Consider the following 15,158-nt stretch of genomic DNA (forward strand, 5'->3'; position numbering starts at 1 on the left):
AAAACAAGCAGGGACGCAAGCAGAGACACAGGCGGGAGTCAGGAACGCAGGCAGGCAGACCAAACGAGACATAAGTGACACAACATCAACACGCGACAAAGACAAGGATCTGGCATGGACGAAACAGAAAACAGGACTTAAATGACGAGACAAGACACAGGTGAAGGCAGGGAAGGCAATCAACGCGAGGGAAACAGAACAAGAACAAGTTTTTCAAAATAAAACAGGATGTGAACACAAACGAAACTCAATCCCTGACAGCCTTGATTTGAGATAAACCTTTAGAGCCATCTCTTTCATTGACTTTGCATGGAAGGAAGTTTTTATGTTTGCACTGATTGCAGGAACACTTACAGTGAACAACAGCCTTAAATATAAAAATTGTACCCAGGCATGTCAGTGTATCATTAAGAGCAATTTATTAATCTGTAAAACATCTTTAATGTGTGTTTTAATATAAAAAATAGATCAAATGAATTCTTCTGTCAAAGCAGTCATAGTGATGAGCCCAAAATGAATTACAGATTTATGGGGCATGTTTGAATCAGCGTGGTCTATTCTACAACATTAAGCACGTCTCTTATTGAAACCATGACAAACAGAGGTAACGCAAACTTGAACTGGAAGTGTTTATAACAACCCAGATCACGAGTTAGTGAGGTAAATTTTTGCCATAAAATTGTATTATTCTTACAGTGATTGTCGCAGTCCAGCAAACCTGCTGCGAAGCTTCTGTTTTTTAAATCCAAAAGAAGGGATTCCCATGGCTGCCAAATCAAACCCAAGATAGCAATGCTGCCATCAGCGTGACATCTTGGTGTGCACCCGTCTACTTGAATGCATTCCCTCAGCCCTGTGCAGTCTTAGTCCAGACTGCGCGTGCCAGCACATTCCCAATGGTGGAAACAGACACTGAATGCTATCAGAGCAGTAGCACCCTTCTGTACTTTCAAGAATTTCTTGAAGACTCATTTCCTTGGAGAGAACTTGACCACCTAACTAGCACTCACTCATCAGCCTTTTCTCCATAATGAAAGGGAACCTAGTACAGTCCGGGCTTCAAGGTTAACAAATGGTACTGTCCACTTGTTCATCAGATTTAGTAATATTTTAATTTCGCTCATGAACCTAAAACCTTTTTTTTTTTTTGGCTCTTGTGGGAGCTCTGCCTGGAATTCATACCCTTTCAACCACTTGTATGTCCCTTTGGATTAACACATCTGCCCAATAGCAACGTAAATATAAATACAAATCTAACTATTCAGGTTTAAATAGTTGCATCAACTTTATAAACTAACACTACGTTTAAGTTGTGTTTACAGGTTAATGTGCTGTCACCAAGTGGCTAAATCTGATGCGCCTCTTTTGAAAGCCACACCCTTGTTATGTTTGTGACTAGTTGTGACTAAATGTCGTGGTTTTGATTAATACAGCGCTTGCATTAATATATATTATACATCTGAATGATTATAGTCATCATTTATTGGGCGACTGCATCGTCATGCAATTCAAATGTTGCTGCTGTTTTCAAATCGGACTGTAATCATCAAGTTAAAACTTGACTGCGTGTCTATGCTGTCTATGAATGAATGGAGATACATTCAAACTCAGGTACCTGGGAGTTATTCTTTGCTCAGCTGCAAACATGCAGAGAATCGCTGCAGTGGATCGTCAGTTTCATTCAGGCTACTGCAGGTTTGACATGAGGCATCCCGTTGAAATGCACACAGGTGAAATGAAATGCAGCTTTTCCAGACATCCAGATGGAGGCACTGATCTTTACAGCTCATCTCCTCAGTCTCTGTCACAGCCTCGTCTGTAACAGTAATATGTGGCAATAAAGCTCACGGCAAGCAGAAAATGATAGACTGACATTTTATTAGCCACCGGCAAATTCTCTGTTCAGAGTCAGAGGCTACATCTGCACATGTGCACAGAAACGCATGTTTATGTCCATAGCTACAGAATAATCAACATGCAAATACAGATACATTCACACACTTAAGGAAAACAAGGTTGTTCAACGTGAGTATAAAAAAGAACCCATCAGGCTCTCATTTCTTATGCATTCTGGCAGTTGACATATGAACACCACACAGCAAAGAGAGACGTCAGCAGAGCTGTGGAGGTGTGAGATATCTGCGTGGCCAAAGCTGCCTCCAGCTCTGGTTCTCGCAGGCAGTACCCTTACATCATTTCCATTCCCTATTTCCTCTGCGTGACTATGACAGGATGCGTGTGATTTAATGCCGACAAGAAAGCATCATCCACACTGTAACATAATAATCAATGCGTCCCAGAGCTTGTGTTAATGCTGCTGTACCACCCTGCAGGTGATGATCTTGTATTTCCACCCCAGCGTGTTTCGGTGCATTCTCCTGAGGTGGGTTCGCCTCCTGGGATTCGCCGTTATGTACGGCACCGTCATCCTCAAACTATACAGGTACTGGAAACTAAACAATTAAAACAAAAACTAAAAGCACTGAAATTAAAGCTGTGTAATTGTAATGAGAGACTTTTTCTGCATGCTGCATGGCCTTGTTCTGAATTATTTTTTTCACGAACAGAAAATAAAGAAATAAAACAAAAAAAAAAATAGAAACAAAATGAAAGCAGCAAACTTACAAGATGGCAGCACAGTTGTGCAGGATGTGGCCTTCTCACCTCACAGCAATAAGGTTCAATCCCCAGTTTGGCCAGTGCCTGCCGAGCTTATTCCTCTCTTCCTCTTGCCTGTAGGGGCCTCGGAGACTCCGGCTTCATTCCACAGTTTAAAGTCGTGCACTGTAGGTTAACTGGCACCTCCACTTTGCTTGTATGTGTCAGACCCCAGGAGTTTTTCAGGGCGAATCCGGCTCTCAGCCAATGTTGGCTGGGATTGAACCTTGACCTTCAATAAAATAAGCTCAAAAATAGGCAGGCGCCTTCCTCTCCTCTCCTCATCTCACTTCTCCTCACCTGCATGCCCTCTCCTTTCTTCCTCTCCTTTCTCGCCGTCTGAATTAGCCTTTCTAAGCCTCAGTAATTCAGTTCCCCCTCACTAGAGCGCACCTACACACACATACACATATGCATACAGTGCTGCCAATAACCACATTTGAATTTCACATCAGGTCCAGTCTATCAGCGTCTGCTTCCTGAAGTATCTATTCACACTCACTCACACATGCATACATACACGCGCACACACACACTTCCTGGCCCTTAGTGTTGAGCAAGTGTTGCTGAGATGGGTAGGAGGTCAAAGGCTGGCCGTAATGTTCCCTTGGCAAAATTATCAAATTTGATTTTCTTCCGAGTTCGCTGGGTGTGAAGTGTACCCTGTGGGGCGAGCTCTTACAGTCCAATCCCACTGAATATATCAGAGATGAGATAGATTTGTCACAGTCTGGGCGAGAGGCAGCAGAGGAGCACAGCAAACAGTGAACTGACTTTTCTGTATGCCTGGAGCAAATGGCTGCTTTCTGTCCATACACAGTAGCTCTCCTTCTCAAATCACATCAGATGGCTTCTTTCATGAGTCTCTGTTGTTGTGTGTGCATGCACAGGAGACATAATGTCATATTAATAAACTGCATGGATTTTATCTGTACAATAACAACCACTTTTCTACATCCATATAGGAATATAGAAAGACAGTGATTAAGTTTGGCTTCACATTACAGTCTGTTACTAGGTATTACACCATAAATTAAACAAACCAAACTTGAATTAATGGATTAAAATAACAGCTCCTGATAAAGTGGGACTGTATTCCAGGGTGTTAAAGGTGTTCCTGTCCCGCACGGCCCAGAGGACGCCTTACATGACCAGCTGGCGTGTCGTGCGGTTGCTGGGAGTGATCCTTCTGGTGGTGCTGTGGTTCCTGGTGGCCTGGACGTCTGCTGTGTGCCAGAACCCAGGGCTCAGTCGGGTCCTAATCGCTGCGGGCCTCACCCCGGAGGGACTGCAGTTCAGCATGTGTCTGCTGGACCGATGGGACTACATGATGGCTGTCGGTAAGTGTGTGCGTTTATATGTGGCGCCAAGAAATCATCCAGATTGAGGAAATTCCAGTGCCACTTACCAATTAACTGTAAGGAGCTTTTGGGCTTACACTTTGGGTCTAAGCTTCTCGGGAAAGGCTTAAGATGAAATTTAGTTTCGAAACTTTACTTTTGGGAGAAGCTGCAGGCAGAATGAGGGGGGAAAATCGTTTGATAACATTCATAGAACACTGGAACATTTTGGTTGGAAAAACTGTTTCCAATGATCTTTCGCACTCTAAGAGTTTGATTATTATCTTAAAGATACCCAGCTTTGGAGAAGGCATTAGAATATTTTCACTCGGACGAATTCCTGCCAATCGATTTACATTATTACAATGATCTACATTCGGTGTTAAGAAAGTGAGGATCAGCACATAAATATGTGATTGTAACCTTTTCCACTGCAAAATAAGTTTGTATTATTGTGTCACCAGCAACTCATGTATTGTTGCCCGTTCAGTCTTTTTCTGTACTGCACTGAGCTGGAGCTGAGGGTACTAGCCGAAAAAGGTCTGAGCTCAAAGAGATGCAACTGTTTGAAGCTGTTTAAGTGCATCTTGAAATTTCCAGCAAGGGTAGAGAACAATTCCTCTATTGCTGTTTGTGCTCTGCTTTGACTTGCTTCTTTGAGATAAATACAGCTGCCTCTTTAAACCGAAAACCAAAAACACTTGCTAAAAGACATTACTGGCTGGTTATTGTAGCTTTTTTGTTATGGCTAATTTTCATTTTATTTTTTGACCTCAGTATATGACTACATAAAAAGTAATTATTTTATTATATTGCAATTTCCCAGTCTGGGATAAATAAAGTATCTATCTATCTATCTATCTATTAACGTGCTTTGGCAGGCGTGTTTATTCAGTGCGATACCTTTGAAGAAGCATTTTGATAAACCTCTGGACTTGATTTTAAAGGTAAAGTATGCAGATGCGATTTTTAATGAAGCCCAATAATCTGGCAACAGTTTAATGACCATTACTACATTAGAGGTTAACAGTGGAATAACAGTGGATAAGTAAAATGGCATACCCTTCTCTTGTCTCAAAGGACTTTCAAGAGGATGGGCAATCTACTTTTAACTAGGCAATAAAGTGAAGGGGTGTAGTTTGCAATGTCATAAAACATACTGAAGTAAATCTAAGTATGATCAAAAGGATTTGTTATCTCTACTGAAAAAATTGCGTATCACTTCATTCATCCTTAATCTTCTACCACTTATTCACTTCCTGGTCACAGGGGGTGCTGGAGCCAAAGCCAGCCCACACTGGGTGAGGGCGGGGTACACCCTGGACAGGTCACCAGTCCATCACAGGGCCAACACACCAACAACCACTCACACTCACACGCAGACCTACGGACAATTTAGAGTCACAAATTAACCCAAACATGATGTCTTTGGACAGAGGGAGGAAACCGGAGTACCCTGAGGAAACCCACGCAGGCACTGAGAGAACATGAAAACTCAACAGGCTGGGAGCCGAACCTGCGACCTTCTTATTGGGGCAACAGCACTAACCACTGTGCTGCTTGTCCTGGTATTTCATCCTAACATTTTATATCCTGCTCTCACCACTATGAGTCTTTTGATCCACATTAATCCATAGACAATATTATACAGTATATATGTTTCTAGCCAAGCCATACATGAAATGTAAATTAGTTAGACATAACTGAGCTATGGCTGAAGTTACCAATATGTGCCGGCATTAGCAGTCCTTTAGGGACTTGAGAAAATTACCTGGATGGCAAAAGTAGTGCGGAACCTTGTTTTTGGCCTGATTTTCAGGGGCTTTTCCACGCAGCCTCCCAAAGCTCAAAGTGAGAAATAATATTTAACTTCCATCTAAAGACAAGATTGTCATCAACACACTGCAGTCCTTAAAAAGCCAAGAATTGATGACAGTTACCAAGTTACAGGAACGAAGAGTGGTTGGACTGCTGAGAGGTAGCAGGTATTATCTTTCAAGTATCTCTCAAATCCCAAACAGTCTTGTGTGTACTGCGTTACAGTCACATCTTGATGACAGATTGTTGAAGCTGGAGCCAGTGATGGGCACCTCACTGAAGCCAGTCTGACAGCAGGGGACACTAATCCTGTTCAGAAAGAGGCAAAAGATGGATCCCTGAGAAATGCTTGGTCTGCCTGTGAAAACTGATAGACAGGCAGACAGAGAGAGAGAGAGAGAGAGGGAGAGTGAGAAAGAAAGAGAGAGAGGGAAAGACAGAAGTGGCAGGGCAAAAGAAGAGAGGAGACTGTGAAGTATGACGCTTGTAGGGATGTGGGCAATGATGCAAGGAAGGTTTTCCACCAGGCGAAAAGGCTTGAGAGGAAGAGAGCTGGTGAAAGGAGGACAGCTAAGGACACTCTGGAGACAGGACAGAGGGACAGAAACATCTTCAGAGAGAGCTAATTTAAATGGAATTAATCACAAAGAGCACAACAATCTCTCTGCCTCTGTATCCACAGCTGTGTGTGTGCGTGTGTCAGTTTGCATTTGGGTGTTGATGCCAGACAAGGCGGGAAATGAGGAAACCCTGCTGCTCTCTGACAGTCAGTCAGAACACAGCAGCGTGTTCAGGCTACGGTGAAGGACAGGAAGTGGACAGCGAAGGATTTTTAACAAATCACGGTGCGCGCCATGTCCGTGAGAATGAAACGAATATCATAATACTGACAAAAAACATTATACAAAACATTATATGTCTAATCAGAAATTAATGACTCATCCTGCTTTGTCCTGAAATCCAAAGCAAAACAAAGCTGATGCATAACCATATTGATAATGGCAGCAGTAAACAAATAATCTGAATATGCAGTTAATCTGCATTAGTTGGAATTGTTGTCCTATTCCTCTTGTGAGCCGCTCTCCATGCATATCGATTCAGAGGCTAAGCACCATGTAATTAGTGATGATTTATAGACTAGGCCAATTCATGAATATTAATTGTAATCACTGTAAAGACTTCATGGACTTATATGCCAACATAGTCCTCAGTACAGTTCTTCCTTCTTTTTGCTGTTTGCAAATAAACTAACAAGTTTGTTTGGCTTGTATCAGAGTAGAAGTGCTGACTTAGAGACATACCAAAGTTTGTTTGGAATATTTCTAACAGCACATGCGCGCGCACACGTACACACCCATATACATGCTCATTTTAGTTATTTATGTGTTTTCAAACTAAAGGGGAAGCAGGTACAAAATGAGATAATTTCATGCCTCCAAAAAGGAGCATCCTTTAAGGAATCATCTTCAACAGATCCAGAATAATTAGCATTGATTTTTTTACATCCAATGATCTTCGGAGTCTCATTACACTGACTATTTCGATGATAATGTGCAGGCTGTGAACATACCATGAGGTGGCTCTGACATGTGATGATAAGCATGAAGCCAGCCAGCGTTTTCGCGGCATCCTCCGTGTAAACTGCGTTTGGAATGTGTGACCTTGGTGAGATCAGATGATAGTAGAGATGTGTCAGAAAGCAGTCAGAGACAGAGCTGCCTCGCTTGGGTGGGAAACACTTCAAATGAAAGGAAACCTGACTGAGTTAGGAAAAGCTATGTCTGGGAATACATTCCTGTCATCAACACTGTGCATGTCTGTCAAAGAAGGACCAACGTATTGATACAACATGAAAGGAGTAGGAGTGGGTGCGTTCCCTCCTGCGCTCACACACACACACACGCACACACATTTATATACATATTACGGCACAACACTGCACCCCAATATTGTTATCACTATGCCATTCCACATTGTGCAAGCAATATCCATATTACAATTCCACTGTCCATAGTGCTGTTGCCCCGCAATAAGAAGGTTGTGGGTTCAGTTCCCGGCCTGGGGCCTTTCTGTGTGGAGTTTGCATGTTCTCACCGTGCCTGTGTGGGTTTCCTCCCACCTGTCTCTGTGTGTTGGCCCGGTGATGGACTGGTGACCTGTCCAGGGTCTGCCCTCACCCAGAGTGAGCTGGGATTGGCTCCAGCACCCCCCGTTAAGTGGTAGAAGATGAATGAATGAATCCAGTGTGTCTTAACTGCTTCATAATCGGTTTTTACTAATGTTTACTCATGGAAATAATTGTTTAAACTGTGTAACCCAGACAGATTTGAGTCTTATATTGTTTTATTGTTTCAAAATTTCTGTTTGTCGATTAAACAAAGGAAATCCAACCTTTAATTTGTAATCTTAAGGAACACTGGATGCTATTTTGTCTTAGAACAGAGCCAGGTTCACCAGTGCTTCCTCACTTATTACCAGGAAAAGCTCTTTACATTTGTGTCTGTGACAGAAAATCAGTGTGACTGTATCCAAAATGTTGAACCATTACTTTTTAACCCTTTAAGTCGATGTGACGGCTGAAAAGACAAATCCTTACAGCTCAGGGGACATTTTACATTCTCAGAGAGAAACAGACTTTGATACCATAATAATAATTAGTAGAAAGAAGTTAAAGACGTGGACAATGATTTTAAATGCAGTGAACTTACTCTTTCTGTGACTTTTTGTTGTGTGTTTTATCTGTCACCCAGCGGAGTTCCTGTTCCTGCTGTGGGGCGTGTACCTCTGCTACGCTGTCCGAACTGTACCCTCAGCTTTCCACGAACCACGCTACATGGCTGTGGCCATCTACAACGAGCTCCTCATATCGGCCATTTTCCACATCATCAGGTTAGTAAGGAGAATGTGGTGGATCAAGCATCAGTGCGCAGGAAGAGTAAGTGAGAAAAAGTGATGTGGTTAGAGGTGAATGGGTACATTCCATCACTTAACATGCTGAATGAGACCGAGAACAGGGAGAGGAGTGGGACATAAAGGAGGTACGAAGCAGAGCTAAGACTGGAGAACGATGAAGAATCACACTTTGACTTGATGAACATCTCTGGGACAGTAATGAGGAAATGGCACAGATAATGGAAAAGGGTTTTGGATGACTTTACCCCGTCTTGCAGCACAAGCTGTTGTTCAGTCATAGTCATAGGGATATTTGCCTGTTAGCATGGCCATTACAAGTGTTGAACATGTCAGATGAAAGGCACAGTTCACCCACCCCCTTCATCAGGGAAATGAACACTGTCAGCAGAGCGCGGGGTAAGCATGTTGACAGGAGGCGAATAAAAAATGTCTTCCCTAGGCAGAGACGCAACATACATCGACTGTGCCAAAGCCCAGAATAAACTCTCTGTCTGCCTCGCACAGACGTACAAAGCAACTGCTCCAGTTACCGTGTTGTCTCTAATTAGACACTTTCTTTACTATGTAAAACGTTAGATATCATTCTAATTTAGGAACATGTTAGTTCTTTTGGAAATACCTTTTAGTATGAGATGAAATAGTAATATATAAATATAATCATCACATGTAATTGATCTATTTACAGTACTAGATTATGGACAGCTTTTCTTAAAGTTGCAACAACCAGTGTTTCTATATTGACAAAAAAAAATATCATGTAAGAGCCACTAAGACATGAATAAAGGTTATCTTACCTTGTCTTAGGTTGGAAAGGGAGAGACTAACTGAGTTCATCCTCTGATAATTTACGCCAGCATATTTTAAAAATTCCCAAATACAAAATCCGTCAGTTACCTAGCAACAGCCAGTTTTTTGTTTTTGTTTTTTTTTTTTATTTTATCTCATTTCATGGAAGTATTTTCATTAAAACCTTATTTCAAGACAGATAAGTTGTTAACCAGAGTTGTCCTTTCGGGGAAATGTAGAACCCTTCTTCCTCGGTAGATAAGAAACAGTGGGCTGAGAACAAACAGCAGCACATCATCTGCCACGCGCCTTTCATTCTTATAATTACGTTTTCTTTAATGCCATTTTATTCGCCATATAAATGCAACAAAAAAGGAAAATTTTGAAAAATAAGATGGAAATATATATATTTCTCTACAATTATTTCCGAAATCAGATCCCACCAACCAATATTTCCCTGGGGAGCAAAAGTTAAAGACACGCAAAAATTTTTTACAGTACATTCCCATTCCCAAAACTTAATAACAAGCAGACAAAGTAGCAACCAACTGAATATCAGCTGCTGAACAATAAAATATTTTCCTCAGGAATTAGTGGAGACCAAGATAAAGCTGAGTACTGCACTACATACATAAGTGACCATAAACACTTAGGTAAATAAAATATTAACTTGGTGATTTCTACAACGTTTGGGCATTTATTCATTTTATTAGCTTACTTTCACTATAAATTATATTCTAAATGATTTATGCATCACCTTAAACAGTCATATGGCTTTGATTAAGTTGTAACACGTCCATATTCTTGTGTGCCTATTAATGTTGTGTTGCTGTTTTATTGTACCAGTGTTTGAATATATGGGCTTGGACTATTTCATTTGAAAGGGAAACTACGCTGTGAAAATATGCATATAAGCTATAGTCAAATTTTGCAGGACTTCTAAACCACATGCTGCAATAGCTGCTTTTTCACTCCTGTTGCAGGTAATAAAAGTGGTCAGGTGGTTTTAATAGAGTGCCTCCACAGGCAGAAAAATCCCATTTGCCATACGTCTGATAAAACTGTTCCTGATTGAATATTCGTTCATTTGTCAGACATCTATTGTGTTTGGTAAAACAAAAACAAAAGATCTGTTAAGAAACCAAAAAGTCCAATGGGTACGCCGTCATCATAAGTGTGAAAGTGTTATAAATCAAGCTGCTCTCCCTTGCAGAGGAATAAAACATTAGAGAGGTGTTTATTTTTTTTCTGAGCTGACAGAGTCGGTCTGCTGCTGGGGTCTAGAGATAAGCGTCGACTTGTGGGGAATGTGATGTGTTTGTTTGGTGGGGTAAGGGTGATAAACACACACGCACACACACACACACACTGCTCTTGGATGTCTAATGAATTATGAATGTGAATGTGTATATTAGGAGTAAAGGGCAAACAACCTCTGAGCCACCTCGGTGGATCTTTTACAAATGATGAGAAACATCTGTTTCTAGATTTCACTGTTTAAAATGCACTGTTTCTCATGCTGATACAAAGAGATGTTTTTAAGCATAGTACACTCAATACCTCAGAAATATTGCATTGATTTATCTGTCATAGTGGGACTTTCACTAGCTGTTCAAAATTGACGCTGATATGTAGCTACTTGTTCATGCCCATTTAGGTTTTTGTGAACTTTCACATTCTACAGCAGCAATTGGAGCCGCAGGGGTTGTGGGTACAATACCAAGCTACAATAACATGCATTAATAGCAATGATGACAAGTCATTAAGTCATTAAAAGAAGCCACAAGCTACCAAAGTTGCAGCTGTGCAGAATTATTTGTCTTCATATTTGGTTTCTGGTTTTTTTATGCTAATAAAAGTCTGCCTTTTTTTTTTCTTAAAACCAACCCAACCTGTTGAGCTGTAGAGCAGCAGAGGAACATCCTGAGAAATCTAAGCAGAAAGATAACATTTGAAACGACTTCTGATAGCTGAACCCCCATCAATAATCTCACTGTAACCATGGCGATAAATGCTTACACTGAGTATTGCATAATAAAAGGAGATGGTTGAGGTAACATTGTTGAACTACTGTCTAAATTCGATTGCAGTTATTTTTGTTTGTGTGTTTTTACAGCATGTGAACATAGAGCCACTACATGAAAGTATCTTATTCTCCTTCCCTGCACCTTTGTTATCCCCCAGTGTCTATTGTAGTGAGGGACAGTTGCTGAAGGAACAAAGCTGAAGGCCAGAAAAACAAAGTTCGTGCCACTTAATGAGGAGGAGGCAGTGGAACAAAATACAAGACCAATGTGTCGACCAACAATGATGATAAAGATGAATGATTATGCTTACACAGTATCATGTTATACCGTGTTCAACATTTTATTAGTGTGTCAGCACGCTAAAAGGTTCTAATTAGCAATAACAACAAAGTAAATGTCTTCTTTTGAACTGTAGTAGCCTCCAGCATGGCTTCAAACTTGTGTTCAGTATCCTCAGGTGATTAATCTGGCAGCTATCTGAGGCTCTACAATAGCGAGCATTAAAAAGTGTATCGAGCCTCAGCACCACGTTAAAGTGGACACATTTTTCATAACATCAACAGATTATATTTCTTAAGGAGGCAACTGGTTCCAATAAATCGCCATCTTCATAATCCTCACAGTTTTTCGTCTAAACTTTTGTTTACCGTGTTTGTTTGATTGTTTACGTGGACATTGCTTCGAGGTTTGTGGCACATTTCGTAGTGTTCTCATTTAGAGAGCCTTTGACGTCGCTGCGTGCATGTGTGACTGTGCGTATATCACAGACAGCCTCAGCTGAGTCTCTCCTGTTGCTGTGTTTCCTGCAGGTTCTCTCTGGTGCCGGGACTTCACCCTGACTGGATGCTCATGTTGTTCTTTGCTCACACTCATCTGACTGTGACTGTGACTCTGGGCCTGCTCCTTGTTCCAAAGGTAATACTTTGTAGCCGGAGCTGTTAGCTGTGTGTTAGCAGTTAACGGGGCTCTAACAGCTTCATACTGATAGATTTTAAACTTACAAACTATACAAACGGTACTCTTTTTTGGCGTTGGGTTTCTTCAGGCCAGAATCTGGGTTCATCATCTCTGTGTGGCTCCATCAGCTGGTTGAAATTATTTCATTATTTCACAGCAAGGATGAGAATTTGTAAATGAGCTACCTGTAAGCGAATTAGTTTAAAAAGGCTCCACTTCAAGCAGCTACAACACGCGACTGCTCATCTTAGACACATCATTTAATCAGTGAGCAATTTTGAATGCAGGACTTTTACAAAGTATTTATATCATAGCATGTAGCACGAGTTGACATTTTATGGCACTATATTCATTTTGTGCCTAAATTGGGGCATTCATAAGATATATTTTTTTAATTCCTGTCAAACAAATAGTCATTTCATGTCTGAAAACAAAAATTATTTTATGCTCAGTACACTTCATTCATTTGCATTTTAGATCCACAGTCGCATTTTAGGAAAATCAATTTCATCTAAACTTGCTGGGAGTCAGCATTCATGGGCGAGGAAGGACATAGAAAAGGGGATCCTACTTTAGAGAGACATTTTTGAGAACTAGTTTATACTGTGTGTTATAGCTTATAAAATAATAACGCCACCAATACTCACTCACTGAGCACATATGAACTTTCAGTCTACTCAAATTGTTTTAATCTGATTGTGCTGATGAAAGTATAACTATTTAGGCACCAACAAAAAGGTGCGCGAGGATTCAAAGCTAATTATTATTCCCCACAGTTTAGGTATAATAGCTACATTACCTGATTGGGAAACTAACCAGAGAGACTGAGTGGAGAGCATCTCACACAGGACGCGATCTCTTTTGTCCTTCTCATAACAGTATTTTTTGGAAAACCTTGCAGTTGAGAGAGGCTTCTGTGTTACTGTAGCGCGTACGCAGAACATTTCATCAATCATCTTTCCTTCATTTGATATTACCGTAGCGATCTGGAAGACACACCAACATTTGCCACCATTATATTTAACTCATTCGAACTGCGTTAGTGGTTATTTTAATTTAGCTAAGCATCCCCACGGGCGTCTTCATGTGCTGTCTGATGAAAAACATTTAATTCTCCTGCTGTGTGAGAAATGCAATACACCATCAGCGCTCTCCATTCTTTCATTCTTTCCTAATTAGGCACCTCAGATGTACAAGTCAGTTGAGTACATAGGGATAATTAAGCATAATGGGAGGAAGCTAATCTCAACCAGCGTCTGTTCCTAAATCTGAGCTAAATATCTGCTCTCTCTTTTGTTCCTACATTTTTTATTAGAGCAGAGCTAAACATTGTGGCCCATAAAAGACTAAGTCAAAGTCACACTTGTCTTTTTTTTCCCCTCAGGTTATTGTATCTTGTCTCACCTTATGTTTCTCGATATAGCAATCCAAGCGAGGAGGTGAAGACTAAAATGCATACATTTGAATTCATTATACACAATTTGCATAGCTGCGTAAAATAAGAAAAGGAATTGAAAGAAACCTTGACTCCAACCTGAGTAACTAATGTTTAAATCTTTTAATGAGGCTGAGTTTGTAACTAGTTAAGTACTTATGTAGCTTCCTTTAGCAGCAGGAGTTTTCCTCTTAGCACTGCACATTTGCCTTGTGTCAGGGAAACTGCCAAGAACTTTTAGTTCAGTTGCAATTATTGAATGCAAAAACAATAATTGCTTTCATTACTTTGGTAATACAGAGCTAAGCTAATATCGTTTTGGAGAGAAAACTTTGTTCACCTTCAACAAAGTTTACTGAAAGCACGAAAGTTATTTTTAGCCTGACATAAAATCTATGTCAGTAAAATCTTTTGCTGTAGGAAAACATTGTTCACCCTTAACCCACCTTCAATGGTCACCATATCCATTCTTTCAACTCGATACCTCTACGCTTCAATAAAGAAATAGAGCTTCCTGCAGGCCAGAGATCATATTGCATGAGATATTCCGATTTCCAGTCGTGCATCTTTTTCTCAGCCTTCCCACAGGGTCAGTGATGCCATTCTTAAATCCTTGCTCTCCATCTGCTTTAGTTCCTGTCCAAAGGGACTCAGGCCAGGGATGATATTGCCACAGAAGCCTACGAGGAGGAGTTGGACATGGGAAGATCTGGCTCTTACCTCAACAACAGCATCACCTCAGCCTGGAGCGAGCACAGCTTGGACCCTGAAGACATACGGGTGAATTAGCATTGACAATCACAAGATATTAAGTCAAGTTTAGTCCGAAGATTTTTCTTATTCCTCTCTATCCCTGCTATTTGTGCAGAGATTTACTTGTTACTCGTTACAATAGCACTGTCCCATCATGTTTCATAATAGGATAAATGTAAAATTCTTATTTGTACATTTAAATTTAAAAGAAAGATCTCAGCTAATTAGAAGTCCCATTCTTTATCCAAACATTATTTCTTGATTCATGATGCCATCAACTCTCAAAATGTTCTCTAATGATAGTCTGTGTTTGAAGCCATTTCACACTTTACAAATTGTAAATTGCTCTGGCTTCCAGTTTCCATAATAATACAGAAAATTATAATGGCAATGAAATGTAATGAATGTAAAGAGTTATTTGCCTCAAAGTTGACCAAGAATCTAGGAATCATTTATACAGCTGCCATAATG

General features: G+C 40.6%; 1 protein-coding gene across 1 annotated transcript in view; it reads left to right on the plus strand.

Annotated features, from left to right (window-relative positions):
• Nucleotides 1–15,158, plus strand: part of LOC115057548 (probable G-protein coupled receptor 158) — a 52,257-nt gene that overhangs the window by 34,563 nt on the left and 2,536 nt on the right. Inside the window, exons 6-10 of the mRNA XM_029524701.1 lie at nt 2,334–2,443; nt 3,760–3,998; nt 8,567–8,705; nt 12,352–12,457; nt 14,568–14,714. Of these exons, the coding sequence (XP_029380561.1) occupies nt 2,334–2,443; nt 3,760–3,998; nt 8,567–8,705; nt 12,352–12,457; nt 14,568–14,714 (741 nt within the window). The remainder of the gene's footprint in view (nt 1–2,333; nt 2,444–3,759; nt 3,999–8,566; nt 8,706–12,351; nt 12,458–14,567; nt 14,715–15,158) is intronic.

This window comes from Echeneis naucrates, chromosome 17 (assembly GCF_900963305.1).
Source record: "Echeneis naucrates chromosome 17, fEcheNa1.1, whole genome shotgun sequence".
NCBI lineage: Eukaryota > Metazoa > Chordata > Actinopteri > Carangiformes > Echeneidae > Echeneis > Echeneis naucrates.